Source organism: Talpa occidentalis, unplaced genomic scaffold (assembly GCF_014898055.3).
Source record: "Talpa occidentalis isolate TD23 unplaced genomic scaffold, MPIMG_talOcc4v2.1 talOcc4.12, whole genome shotgun sequence".
NCBI lineage: Eukaryota > Metazoa > Chordata > Mammalia > Eulipotyphla > Talpidae > Talpa > Talpa occidentalis.
The window spans coordinates 72,244,164-72,258,881 of NW_023601212.1; the positions used below are offsets into that span (position 1 = coordinate 72,244,164).

Sequence of the window (14,718 nt, forward strand, 5' to 3'; positions counted from 1 at the left end):
AAGGTCGCTTCTCCCACAAATTAAAAGCCAGGAGCTGCGTGCCAAGCTCATGAGCGTTATCAAGTTCTGCAGGGACATCAGCGGGGAGGGCTGGCGGCCACCTTGCTGCCACATTCACGAGGACAGTTCCTCATCGCCCTCTCTCAAGGCCACTTGCCCAGGTCACAACGTCCTCCTAGACGGTGGTCTCTTCACTCCTGAAAGTCCAGTTCTGCTGAGCAGCCAGCCTCTCAGGGCTTCTGTTCTCCTGCAGGGCTCTCTTGGGACCTCCGAATGCACTGAAGACCTCCCAAGTGCTGGCCAGGACCCCAACTGGCCCATCATTAGTTCTAAGTATGGAGCTTTCATGGAGCTTTCCCCGAGAGCCCCGTCCCTGGTCCATCTTTCCCTGTCACAGCAGCGAGTACTAAGATAGAGCTACTTGTTGGAGTATCTGTCCCTCCAACTAGGTGGCAAGCTCCTGAAGATGACTTCGTGTTCCCCAACCCCAAGAGAGGATCTGGACCAGCGTACACACAAACAAACATGCCAGCGATTAGACTCTAGCTTCCCCAACTGGCTGCAATGCTGCCTAGGCCGGGCAGACCCTGGGCTGGTATTTTACCCACAGGATTCCAACTCTTAGAGCACCCCCAGAGTACGGCGCTTGGCAACAAGGAAACTGGTGTCAGAGATGGTGAATGATCTGCTAAGGTTGCACAGCCCTTAGAGGCCATGCCAGGTTGAAGGCCAGGATATCCTCAGCCTGGACTGCAGCCCTGACCGTGTCTCTGAATACCAGCTCCCAAGCATTCTTTTTACTGGGATCTGGTTTTCCATGGGCTTTTCCTCCCTTCTCCAGAAACCCACGCTCCCTACCCACAACTTTCACACCTGCCCCCTACCCACAACTTTCAAACTAGCACCTCCTGCGACAAACAACAACTGGTTACTGGAGGGTGGGGCCATTCTCAGAATCCATCTCCAAGTTTTCAATCAGCAGTCTGCCCTGGTCTCCCACAGGCGATCCTCAGCTCACCACAAATCCACTCCTGTATGGCCCACCAACTCAGATGTTGGGCCAATGTGAAGCCTGACTGAATGTTCCCAGACCTCCCACCCCAGCAGCCCCTTCCTCCTGCTCTCTGCTCAGTCAGCCTTGGCCACAAGGGCTCTCTTCAACCTGTGTACACAAAACTGAAATGCCCTTCAAGTTGCTCCAAGCATTGCTTCTTTTCCTTGTAACTTAGGGAGGAGTCCTTCTAGGCTGCACCCCTGTGTTTTGGGCATGTGGTCAGTGTACGCCAGTTCCTGGCCCTAGAAGCCTAAATAATGTTGGATTTCTGGATCTTAGATGGGGGTAGCCGTACCCCATCCCTGCGCGCACACACACACACACACACACACACACACACACCATGCATGTGGACCCCAGCCAGGAGGCCCCTGTGTCTCCCCAATACACCCTCTATTTGCATCCAACACCCACTGAGCCTGCCTGGCCAGCCCTGAGGAAGGCTTGTGGCCCCTCTGCCCTGCTTTATCAATACCTCCCACCAGGAGAGAAACCCAAGATCATAATGAATCCAGAGAAGCTTCATTATTAGCTCAACCTTTTAGCTGAAGCAGAGTTTACACCAGAGAGCAACCCTGGCAAGGCAATAGAAAGCTGGAAGCTTCTCTTGGATTTGGGGAAAATCATGCAGTGTGAGGGTGGGAAGGAGTCCTGGAGACCAGGTGATGGATGAGAAGAGGTCTTCACTGGTTACCCCTGAAGGTGACTTATCTGGTCATGGAGTCTGTGTTTCTCACAGCTCCTCAGGGCACATTCTTTTCTCTCAGTACAGCTCTATTTCCTCACCACAGGAGTCTGGTTCTTCCATTCTCCCATCAATAAGCTGGGAAGAGGCCCTGGTTGTCCACACTCTCTGTGGGAGCCTTAAGAACCAACCGATCCTCCTTCTCCCTAGATCATATCCTCTGCCTTGGCAAATCTGTCCTGTTTTACAACAAAGCCGAGTCTGGAATCCTGTCACTTGTCCCTACAGCCCCAATCTGGTGAGCTGTGTCACCCTGCCCCAGGTCTCTAGCCTCATCCTGGCCCCCTGCTGCTCCAGCCCCTGCAGACTGCCCCTCCCGTGCAGCCAGGTCAGTTCTTCTAAGGAGTCTCTCGCCAGTCCTTACAATGACCACCAATGTCCATGAATGAATCCACCCTGCATCTGGGCCCACAAGCCTCACTGCCCTCCCCACTCCTCCATCTGGTATTGTCAATCTCCTTACACACATTGCCTGTGGGGATCAACAGTGTCCCGCAAAAGTCCTGACCCCCAGAACCTGTGAGTGGGATCTTGTTCAGAAAAGGGTTTTTGCAAATGTAATTAAGTGAAGCATCTGGACATAAAGTTGTCCTGGATTTAAGTGGCCCTATCTCTAATGACAGGTGTCTTTATAAGGAAAGAGGTAGTCATAGAGGCACAGAGGGAAGATGACCACATGAAGACTGAAGCCCAATGGGAGTGATCGGGCCACCACCTGGATGCCAGCACCACCAGACATTGGGAGAAGGGCTGAGAACAAACCCTCTGAGTCTCCTGAAAAACCAACCTTGATCTCAGACTTCTGGACTCCCAAAACTTGGAGACAACAAATACCTGTTGCTTGAGGCCAAGTTTATGATCACTTGTTACAGCAGATCTTAAGACATTGACCCACTGTCCTTCTTCATGTTCCTTAAACATTTAGCATTCTTTCCTGCCTCTGAAATTTGCACATGCTGTTCCCTCTGCCAGAAAGCTGTTCCTGCTGCACCTGAATGACTTCTATTTGACGTCTCACCTGAAATGTCCCCACTTCCCTGGACCATCTTCAACACTATCACCTGCTTGGGCCTCCCCGGTGGCGCAGCGGTTGAGCGCTGGGTTGCGAAGCTGCCCGCAGCCTCTGCGGCGCCGGTTTGATCCCCGGCTGCTCCCCGGCCACCAGAGGAGGGTCCCACATGGCGCGCAGACCTCTCCTGCCGCCCGCTGCTCCCCTCAGCAGTGTACTTCGGTCCTTCTGCCTGCTCTGCTCCCCGCTCTGGCTCTGGTGAATTCTCTCACCCTCCTGTGCTTCTGACTGTACCCAGTGCATGTATAAACGAAACAAACAAACAAATAAATAAATAAAACATGCCTCTATAAAAAAAAAAAAAAAAAAAAACACTATCACCTGCTTGATCGCCATCTAAAATGGGCCAGTTTATCAATGATTCTTATCGTTCATCTGCCCCACTACCATCCAAGCCCTTCAAGGAAGGCACATTACCATCCTCTGACCCCCTAGGGAACCCACAGCCTAACAGTGCCCAGTAGCTTGTGCTCCATAAACAAGTGTGGATTAAGGACACGAAGCTAAAGGCCCTTGAGGAAACAGTCTATGGGCTTTGCGGCACACAGCAGCTTCCACACCTGGGAGTCATGTGTCCCGCCTACGTCCATCACTTGCTTTTCTCGTCCTCCCCTCCCTTGTGACAGCATAGAGAGACTATTGGATTTGAAGTCCCCAGGAAGCTGATAAATGCATTTGGCTCCCAGCTCCTCTCCTGCCTGAGTCCAGGGGGATGGAACAGGGTGCCTGGAACACACTGAATCCCCACTCATGCCAGACCATTGCCCCTTCTCCCCAAATATCTGCTCTCTGTCACAGTGCATTGTGACTGGTCCCCGCATGCAAAGCACAAGAGATATGATCTGAGACTTGGCCTCTCCCCACATCACCAGGAACTTTCCCATAAGCAAGGCTGTTTTTCTCTAGGCTGACACAGAAGGGAATATTGCAGCCTGGAGGCATTTGGAGATTAAAATGCTTTAATTAATTCTTGGTGATCTATGTTTGCAAGGCCTTTTATAAATGAAAGTCCCGTGGTCCCACTGTGTGACTTCACTAATGAACACTCATCTGTATAATGGGTTAAAAAGTGCTCAGGGAGAGCCTACCCCTAAGGGTCTGCTAGTACAATGACAAGGGCTTCCTGCAGAGGGGTGATGAGGTGAGGGTGTGAGGGGAGTGATGAGCACCTGGGGAGAGGCTTGGCTTTATCCTCATGGGTGCCCTCCGCTACCACCACCCACCCCTGCCTGGATGAAGAGCTGGGTGGGGCCCTCACCATAAACATTGCCACCTGCCCACCCTCTGCTCCCACATCAGCTCCACCTGTGTGCCAAGGAAAGCTGCTGAAAGCACGGCCTGGGCTCAGCCCCTCCGCTCCAGCCCAGCCTGCTGCTTCACTCCCACTTCAGTCCCAGACTGCGTGTCTCCTCACCAGAGACTACCAGCCAGAGCCCCAAGTCAGTGACCCTGTTCTCTCAATGCTCAGCACCAGGGCGCACATGAGCACAGGCATCTTGCTTCCTGTGTGTTCTCTCCCACTGATCAGTGAGCTCTGTGAAGGCAGGGCCCTTCCCCACCTGGTTTACCACTGGGTCCTTAATGCCCAAGACAGCACCTACCTGTCCCGACAGGCAAGGACCACCTGGGAAGAGACCCAGGAGGGAGGGAGGGAGCATGCAAGGAAAGGAGGGAAGGAAGGGAGGGAGGGAGGGAAAGGAGGGGGGGAGAAGGGAGGAGGAAGGAGGGGGGAGGAGGGACAGGAGGACAGAAGGGAACAATAGCACCCTGCTCTGGGGTTCTGGCCCTCTTGCTGGCTGGGAGCCTGAGGACCTGTCTCCAAGAGGCAGGAATCTTGGGGAATACCAACAGCTGCTTGTGGGCTTGGGATCTTGGGCTGATAAGGCTTTTCCCCCGGGGGGCTTCCTGCCACCCCTGCCTGGGAATCAGCTTCCCAAGGCACCCCATGTCTGGGCTGGGCTGGGGTTTTGCCCCAGTCTGCTGAGGGCTTCCTCATCAGGCTCCTAATCTCTCATCACCCTTGCCTGGCTGCATAAAGCCCAGTCCAGCCCTGCGCCCATCGCTGCTCCCCTTCATCTGGACATCTGTGGACTCCATCTCCACTGGCTTCCCTCCCTCCTGCCGTTGCCTGTGCTGTGCCCGCAGCAGGTATGGCACAACCCACTCTGGCGCCAGGCAAGTTGTCTCTCTCCTCTGAACCTGCACAGCGCGTCTCCGGAGCTGAGTCACGAGACTTGACATTTCCTCCTTGTGCTCTGGCTGCCTGTCCCATGCCTTCTCTTCCAAACCAAACTGGAACCCCAGCTGGGGCTCTAGCCCCTCTACTCATCGTTGTCCCAGTAACTGGGGCCAGTCACGTGCCTGCCTGAGCCCTGGTGTTCTGGGCACAAGGGGGGACCAAGAGGTGATTGTCAGCATTCAGTGAGATGTCACTGAGGCCTGTGGAAGGTACTGGAAAATCTTGGCTGCTTTCTTCTTCTGAAAGGACAGGCTCTGAATCTGACTGACCTACCTAGTTCACAAAGCCCAGAAAGGACAGACACAACATCAGATGAACAGACGGACAGATGGCAGATCACACTGCTTTTTCCAGCGTAGGAAAGAATCAGTCCTAAAGATTGCACTGAGAAGCTGAGTTCCTTTACCCACATAGCACACATACCCACTCACTCACGCATACTGCACACACTCACAAAGCACATACACACCACACACACACAGCACCATCACCCAACCCCATACTCACACACACTCACACACATCACACACACCCCTTACATACTCCACACTCAAACTCACCCACCCACACATGGTCAGGGAGGGTGTTCTTGGGCCCCTTCCCTGCCACCCTTTCTCCACACCCACTGCTTCCTAGGGGGTGGGGAGGAACGAGATATTTGAGAAGTTCCGCAAGTTGCAGAAAGTGAGCAGATTTCTCAGAACCCCAGGTGCAGCTTAACCTACAAATGAAAAATTATGGTGATGAGAAAGAAAGAATCTTTGATGAGGCAGTCTTGGGGGAATCGGCTTTTGGCTGACGTGCAAGGAAAAGGCAGGCTGAAGCGGAGGCCCCTGCAGGGAGAGGAGGTGGAAGACAGGGAAGCTCGGCCTGAAGCGGATGTGAGTGGGAGCCACATGCCAGGGGGAGGCCACACACCCGCACAGGTGCTGCGGCTGTCCACTGCAGCGCTGGCCCAGGGACGGCTGGACAGGGCCCAGGGGGGGCAGGGGGTGGGCAGAGGCAGGGACTCAGACCTGCCCAGGCCCCAGCAGGACTTCACAGGGTCCTGCAGGGAGCTTGCACTGAGCATCACTGAATGCTCCTGGTGACTCCCCGTGGAGCCTCCCCTCTGTAAGTACCTTCAGCTCTCTCTGATTTTCTCAGACCAGCAGTCTGGAGGTCAAGCCCCCACCACCTGCAAAGTGAGCTGCTCCTGCCTCTGCTCCCTCCCTGCTCCCAGGATTACAGCCTCCTACCCAGCCTTCCCTCAAGCCCTGGCTGGCCAGCACTCTGGGTAGCAAGTTGCCTTCAATGGCCACAGCAGCTGTCCCTCCCCTGTCCCCACCCCAAGGCAGTCTCTTCCCCCTTTAGGTCTGATCTGGCCCAAGATGCTCTTTCACCAGGGGAACGCAGTGGGGGAGATGCTACATTCCCATTTGTGACCTCAAGAAGTCTGGCAGCTTCTGCCTTTGCCCTGAAATAGCCACATGAAGAAGCTGGTTCAACCTTCTGCAGGCAGAGGCCCTGAGCGGAGCTTGTGGCCCAGAGCCAACGTAGCTGACATGTCTACAGAGCATGCTGGGAACTGGGGACATTCGGAGGAATCAGAAGCATGTCCTGCCCTGTGGGCTCACAGCCTGGTGGGACCCATAGGTCACAAGCAATTATCACATAATGTTGTCCATTAGGGCAACGATGGTGGAAATGCAGGGAGTCCAGGGGCCCTTGACCCAGGTGGAGAAAACCCCATTAGACCTCCTAGGAGGTATGCTGATCAAACTTTCTAGGCTTCAGTTTCTCAACTGTGGAAAGAGGACCAGGTGACATCACAAGAGAGAGGCGGCATGGTCCAGATCATGGATATTCACCGATGCCTGATGATGGTGGGCATAAACAGCTTTCAAAACTTGCAGTGGGGGCTGAGGCATGCCTATGTCTCCCAGAGCCCCACAGCAGGCGGGCTGTCCTTGAGGCCACCCGCATTGAGACACACCCTAAAACCTGCCTCCCTCCCCTACCTCCTCCCCGCAACTCACTGGAGTTTCCAGAATCTGCTTTCTGAACACAGAGCTCCTTCTCAGGTCCTCCTCTCAGGGTCTATCTTGGGGACACAGTCTAAGACAGCTGGTGCCAGCTGCTCCTGGGTCTTGTGGAGAATGACCTCAATGCCTGTCAGGTAGGTCGGCACAGTCAGTACTGTGGGTAAGGACTCAGGTTCTTGTGTTGGTTCTATGACAGAGCAGCTGTGCAGTCTCAGACAAGTCACTCAGCCTGTCTGAGCCACCATGTCCTCACCCGTGAAAAGGAATAGTAAGAAGTGGCCCCCAGGGCCAGTTGATGTCTGGGGGTTCAACTCCTGAGTCATGATCAGTGTCTGATCCAAGGGCGGGGAATTGGCACACTGCTAGGTCCTACTCCTCCTGGGTAGGCACTAAAGCATCCTCCATCCTCACAGCTGCCCAGAGAGAGAGACCCTAGCTCTGGGCAGTGAGCCTGCCAGCCTGCTGATCCTGTCCTACCCTCCTGTGACCTTGGCACCCATCTGCACATGGCCTGGAATTGGGGCTGCATGCTCATAAGTTAAGGCAGTCTACATAGCCCACTCCAGGGCTTGGAGGGGGAAGGCTACAAGGGGGAAGCAAGAGGGAAGATCCATCCCTAGTATGTGGATGAGAACAGGCTGAGGAGATGGCTGCCTAAGGGTCCTCCCAAGGGGATGAGTCAGGAAAACAGCTCGCCCAAACTCATTTCAGATTGCAATTTGACGGGTAGAATGGCAGGCAGTGAGCCTCAGAGCCAAGAATGGAACCCACAGCTGTCATCATTATGGTGTCCATGCATCCCCAGTCAGGCTGCATAGAGGGACTGGGGTGACTGAGCTCTGCCTCCCAATGGGCAGGAGAGCAGGAGGGGACCCAGACCCTTGGAGAATGGAGGTGGAGGGTCTGGTCTGCAGGAGTGGCCATCACCTAATGAAGCCATCGTGCCGCCATAATGAAGACCTCATGTACCTCCAATGACACTTAGCAAATCCGGGCACAAATAAATAACCCAAGTCCAATTGAATTAACCTTCAACTGATCAGCACAGTTAAACAAATTATCCTGAGGCCTGAACGAGATTAAAAGGCCCGGCGCAGACTGGGATCATTCAGCGGGAGGGTTCTTTGGGTTTAATGAGTTTAAGCAAATCCCCTGGTGTTCCTTCTCTGGTTTCAGGCCACTCTGCTCCCAGAGTGCGGCCTTTCGGGGGCATGGCCCCTGGGGGGCTACAGAAGGAAACCAGACACACATCTCGGAGCAGGGGCCCCGCCTTCCAGGGTAGGAGAGAGGATATAAAAGGTTGCTGCCAGGCTGTTACTAGTGACTGAGTCAAGCCTGATTCCAAGGCAACCAGCTGGTGCTGGCGCTGACACCCCACACTGACCCCAACAGCACCACCTCACACCCACCCACCTGCATATAGACTTCAGCAGAGCCCAGGCGGACCTGCTCTGCAAGGCCAAGTCCCAGGGAAACGTCTCTCCCACATATAGAGGGGCGCTAGAGGATCCTCCAGACAAGTGGTAGACAAAGAAGCCCCCTTGGTGGGAGTGCATTGGTGCAAGGCCCAGGGTTACAATTACTATAACAACAAATGGAGAGACCATCCCTCAGTCCCCTCACCAGAGTCTCCTGCCCATGCTTGGGGGGGACTGCTCTCTCCCCAGATGCATACCACAGCCACCTCAACAGCAGTTTCAGAACAAACACTTGGAGGCTGTCTGCCATGTCAAAGCAGGAAAGGGCACTGGCCTTTCTCCTTCCTCAGCTGAAATGCCACCAACACACCCTGGCCTCTGCAGAGAGCAGCACTGACAGCTTGTCTGTGGTGCCTAAAGGCGCTGCCCCTCTGCCAGGGTCTGTGGCCAGCTCCTTCCTTCTTCCAGCAAGCGGAACCCTCCAGGCAGCAAGAGAGGGCAGCTCATCCATGTGCTCTGAAGCCTTTAGTCTAATTGAATTGCTGCCCTGGAACTGGTTCAAAGAAGAGGACTCGAAAACAGTGCTTCCTGGGCTCAGCCCTGAGACACTTGAGGGACTGGCCTCCCCAGGCATCTGTGCAGGGTTCTTCCCACTGAGACACAAGTGCTTTCCGTGCTGCCTTGGGGGAATTTGCTCAAAGAGGTAGAATGGCCAGGAGGGCTGCTGAATTTACAAGACCATACTGTATGCCAGCCAATCAGCTGGTGGCCAAAGAATGCTTTCTAGCTGGTCTGATGCACGTGTGCCGCAGACTCGAGATGACATTCTGCATGCCAAGTGCAGGGAGGAGGTCGAGGTGCCGCTCTGCTCACCGCCGGACCATGCCAGCATGTAACCTGGGAAAAGCTGACTCTCGAGCGCAGAGAGTGAAGGTCACTCTGGTACAAAATCCAGGCGTCACTCCATGAGTCTTTGAAAAGTGCCCAGCAGCACCCTGGGAGGGGAGTGGTATGGAGTGGTGTGGAGCTACCTCTGGTAGTTGTAGGGGGCCACCTGAAGACAAAGGGGAGTTCACAGAGCAGCAGCTGATGACTGACCCCCTTTGATGACTCCCAAGGGCACTGGTCCCTAATGCTGGTGTTGAGTCAGATGAAGATGGATGGAGCGCAGGACATGGTCACCAGCAGATATAGATGGGCCTGAGATGGAGCAAAAAACCCTTGAGGTACCTCATGGGCCCTTGAGGTACCTGACAGGCACCAGACTCTGGTGCCAAGGTCATGTGGGGATGTTCCCCACCTTGTCCCTGAATACAAGAGGCCACTATTGGGCTGGAACTGAAAGAGGCCACTACTGGGCAGAGAAAAGTAAAACCAAAATATAGTGTTCTTCAGAATGGGCTGTGTCACAGGCCACATGATAAGCAGCCAAACTGCCCATGGAGAGCCAGGCTGGGAAGGCTTCCCAGAGGAGGCAGCTCAAGAGGGACCAGGAAAGGTCTCCAGGCATGGATGGGGCCCTGAGGCAGAAAAGAAATGCAAGCCTGTCTACACATCACTGGCCAGGCTCCTGCCTCTGTGGATGAGCTCCTGTGCATCCAGATCTCCCTCCAGAAGGGAACACTCCATAAATGTTTGCTGAATGGATGAATCTGAATATGAGATTCCCAGAAAAATCAAATCCACAAGATGGAAAGTAGATGGTGGGTGCTGCCAGGACAGGGGTTGGGGGACACGTGGTGGGGGGGACTGGAGAAGAAAGTTATTTAATGGGGACAGAGTTTCAATTTGGGAAGACAGAAAAGTTGTGTGGGTGGGTGGTGGTAGTGTCTGCACAATGAGAATGTACTTAATGACTTGAACTGTACACTTTGAAACAGCAAATTTTGTTACAGGTATTTTACCACCTAGAAAGACAGGTCAGTGGTGGGTGTCAGGATCACTGGCTGAGGGGAGGAGGACTCTTGGAGGAGATGCAGAAGGCAGGGGTGGGGAGGAGGTACCTGAAGTGACTATACTGCAAGGGGGACAGGAGAGGTAGAACACAACCACCAAACACAACCGTCTTTGTGTCCTCTGACTCCATAACCAACATGCACACACATACATGTGTGCACAGAACATGTAAGGCATATGCATGTGCACACAAAATACATGCATGCACATGCACACACATGCATAGTTCACCTTCCTCAAAAGCCCTGCCAGCACACACCGTGTGGTTTTGAGTCCCAGGACAAGTGAGGGATAATTAGGCAGCATCAGGGACAGCGCAGGCAGGAACTTCAGGAGAGTTAAGGAAGGCACCAGAGATAAGGGCAACAAATTCCAAAGGGAACTAATCAAACACCCCAGGACTAGGGGCAACAGGACATTCTGGATCAAGGATGATAAAGAAAAGTCTGCTAAGATAAGGGCTGGGACACAGAGACTTAGCTCTGGGCACACAGAGACATTTAGGCAGTGAGTGAGACCACCGAGAACTGACGGATCAGAGAGAGCCTGGTGGAGCTTTGGCACAATCAGGGAAAGAAGGTCTATACTCCCTGGGTTCCACTGCGGCTTCCTTGCCCCTCCCTGGCCTGGTTCCACGGCCTACTAGTCCCACATTATTTCTGTTCCTTTTCTCTCAATAAACTTTTTCTCTCTCTCAACAAATCTGCCTCTTCTCGCTTGCTTGCCTGAGCGTCTGCAAGCTCCGGCTGCGGCTTCGTGAGACACCAGCCCGTGGGGGTCCAGTGGCCGGGACTCAGCGCTGCCGCTGCAGCCAGGGATCCGTTCCTGGCTCGGAGACTAGGCCTGAAAACCTGAAATTATGGTATCAGCTTCATTCAGATGACCTTCTAGAAAAGGCAAAACTAAGGAGACAGAGCAGATAAAGAGTTCGGGGGAAGGGGCTGGGGAAAGGAGTGACCACAACGAGGCATCAGCAGGGAACTGGAGGGATGGTGATGCTGCTCTGTAGTCTGGTTATAGGACCATCACGTTTGTCAAAATTCATACAAGTGCATGTAAAAAACACCTCCATTTTTTAAAATTATAAAAATAAAAACAAACCTTGGCCAAGAGCCCTATTATTTCTTTCTTTTTTTTTTTTTTTTTTCCAGGCAGACAACTTGACTTTTATTGAACTCATTACAGAGTTTCCCTGAACTGATCAACACAACTGCCATGGGCACTATGTACAGACAAGAAGGAGGAGTTTTATTTCTTGGTTTCTTTCTTCTTGGACAGAGTCTTAACGATCTCCTCCTTCTTGGCCTGGAGCCGCTCCTCAAGGCGTTTGCGGGCTTCCTTGGTCTTAGACCTGCGGGCCTCAGCCTGGTCCGCCAAGAGCTTCTTGCGAGCCTGGTCTGCCTTCAGCTTGTGAATGTGTTCCATGAGAATCCTCTTGTTTTTGAACACGTTCCCCTTCACTTTCAGGTACAGGCTGTAATACATGTGGCGGTCAATCTTCTTAGATTCACGGTATCTTCTGAGCAGCCGGTGCAGAATCCTCATCCTCATCCAGGTCAACTTCTCTGGCATTCGAGCATTGGCAGTACCCTTTCTCTTACCAATGCCCATGTGCCTGCCCTTCCGGCGAGCCAAGGTGTTTTTCTGGCATCTAGCCCGGGAATGGACAGTTACAGGCTTCCGGATGATCAGCCCATCTTTGATCAGCTTCCGTATCTGCTGATGGGAGTTGGCATTGGCAATTTCATTGGTCTCATTGGGATCCAACCAGACCTTCTTTTTGCCACAGCGAAGGACACTGGAGGCGAGCCTCTTCTGAAGCCTGAGCATACTCATGGCTGCGGCCGCAGCGCCGAAAGGGAGCCCTATTATTTCTTCAAAGAATGACTGAAGGCCCTCAAAGTCCCTCAAGGCTTAGCGTGGGCAAGGCTGGATCCTTACCCACTCCACTGCCCCAATCCTCCAGCGCAGGCTGAGGTCAAGGAGCGGTGAGAGCCTGCTGCACCAATAGCCAGACCGCATGCCCAGGCATGCTGACCCCTCAGCCACCCTCCAGAATGCTCTGGGAGAGAACATCATCCCCTGGATGTCTGAAAACCTGCTCTTCTGGCCATGGACAGTGAGGAAAGCCACCAGGTACCTGAAACTGTTTCCCTTTTCTCCCTGGCTACCACGAAGGCAAAGCTAAATCTCAGGCCCAACAATGGCAACTATGGGGGACTCAGAGGCCAGCAAACACACACTATGTGTTTTCATTAGGGCCTTGGTAGGGCAGTCCAGAGCACATGTTCATGCCATGGTCTGATGTATGACCCTATTACCAATGTGAACCCAACAATCTCACCAGAGGAAAGCAGCTGGACCTGTTTCTTTGGGCGACCCCTGCCTTGCAAAGTAGGGAGTCTGGCTCTCACAATGGGCTCAGCAGGTATCTGTGACATAAATGACATATGTCAACACCTTCGAAGGACAAAGAGCTTTGTCATTAAGAGATTGTTTGGACAATGAAAGAGAGACCCCCCAGAAAAGAGACAGGCAGAGAAAGAAAGGGAGAAAGATAAAGAGAGAGAGCAGAGAGAAGAGGGTGGGATGGGCAACAGGGGAGAGTAAGACAGAGAGAATGGGAGAAACAGAAAGGGAGAAGAGAAGACTGGGCTCCTGATTGCCTAGAAAGAGGCAGGTTCTGGTGGCAGCAGTAGTCAGCCATGCCCAAGGGCAGTGGGAAGGGGGAAGAGGAAGGAGTCCCTCATCACCAGCTGAGTGAGGGCAGAACCCTCAGTTCCTCCACCCACACCGGGCTCAGCCAGTCTTGCGCTGCAGGCTGAGAGCGTTCTGTGGCCTCTGCTGCCCCCCAGAGGTGTTTGCGGCTAACAGGCTCTCCCTACCAGCTTTCCCTGGGGTTGTAGGCAGCCCCGAGGTCCATCCTGCAGCCCTCCTCACAGCTTTGCCCCTGTCAAGATCCAACTCAGTGTCCCTGCCTGAATTCACCCTGGAGCTGTAAATACGCCTACACAGTGCAAGACCCCTGCTGAACAGCCAGGAATATGTCGTTTACCACACCTGCCCCAGTACCTCGGGAGGGCTACAAACAGTAAGGACCCTTGCCACAGCCTGGCATGTGGTCCATGTTCACAAGGATTTGTGGATGACAGAGGGGTCTCCTGCCTGGAGTCCCCCCAGTTTCGTAAGTCTATAATCCCTGCTTGACCTTCCCCGAGGCCGCCACGGAAAAGAGAGGGGGTAGGCATGCATTTTCTTGGTGGCTGTAAATCAAAAGTAGTTTTGAGGAACCCTTGAGTATTCAGGGCTTTTGGGTCCAGGAAGAAGGCTGAGACTCTGTGGCTAAGACTCTAATAGCCACACAGCTGGGCTTTGGGTAAGAGATCCCTGGGAAGGCCCTTAATCCCACCCCCCTTGTTATGACCTCTACTTTTTATTCTCATGCTTCCAATGTCTCACATCTGGCCAGTGAGAACCTCTTCAACCACCTATTTTCTTTTTTTAAATTTCCCCTTGTGGTAAAATACACATGACAAAATTTACCATCTCAACCAGTTTTCAGTGCACAGTTCAGCGGCATGAAGTACATTCCACTGTGTGACCATCACCACCCTCCATGCACGGAACTCTCCCAAACCGAAATCCTACATCCATGGACAGCCGCCAGCACCCACCAGCTAGGTTCCTCACATGAGTGGTCTTTTAGCCACTGGCATGTGAACTTGCAAAATGTCCTCAAGGTTCATCTATGCTGCAGTGTGTACCGGCACTGCATTCATAAGGCTAAGTAACACTCCATGCATGTGTGGATCACCTTTTATTTATCCATTCATCCATCCATCCATCCATCTATGAAAACGGGTTGCGTTTACCTTTTGGTTATTATGATCATCCATGACCACAGGTCTACAAAGCATCTCTTCCAGACCCTGTTTTCAGCTCTTCGGGGTGTATACCCAGAAGTGGAATTGCTGTGTCATAGGGTAATTCTGTTGTTGAGTTTTTGAGGAGCCACCTCACTGCTTTCCACAGCAGTTACACCATTTTTCATTCCCACCAACAGGGCATGAGGGTTCCAATGTCTCCACCTTGGAACATTTGCTGTTTTCTGGGGGTCTATACCATAGCCATCCTCACAGGAGAAGAGTCTTCATCAAAGCGAGAGCTTGATCTGGGTCCGCTGTTAATATTTACTTGGTTGATGTACTCGTTT

The 14,718-nt window shown here is 53.1% G+C and overlaps 1 protein-coding gene and 1 long non-coding RNA gene across 3 annotated transcripts in view; both read right to left on the reverse strand.

The window, feature by feature from the left end:
* LOC129145511 (uncharacterized) overlaps positions 1 to 14,718 on the reverse strand; it is a 53,495-nt gene that overhangs the window by 31,361 nt on the left and 7,416 nt on the right. The gene's annotated exons all lie outside the window — the stretch shown is intronic.
* Positions 11,636 to 12,894, reverse strand: LOC119241427 (60S ribosomal protein L19-like). Its single transcript, XM_037506713.2, has one exon. It carries the CDS (start codon positions 12,339 to 12,341, stop codon positions 11,754 to 11,756), a length of 588 nt encoding a protein of 195 aa, XP_037362610.1. The 5' UTR covers positions 12,342 to 12,894; the 3' UTR covers positions 11,636 to 11,753.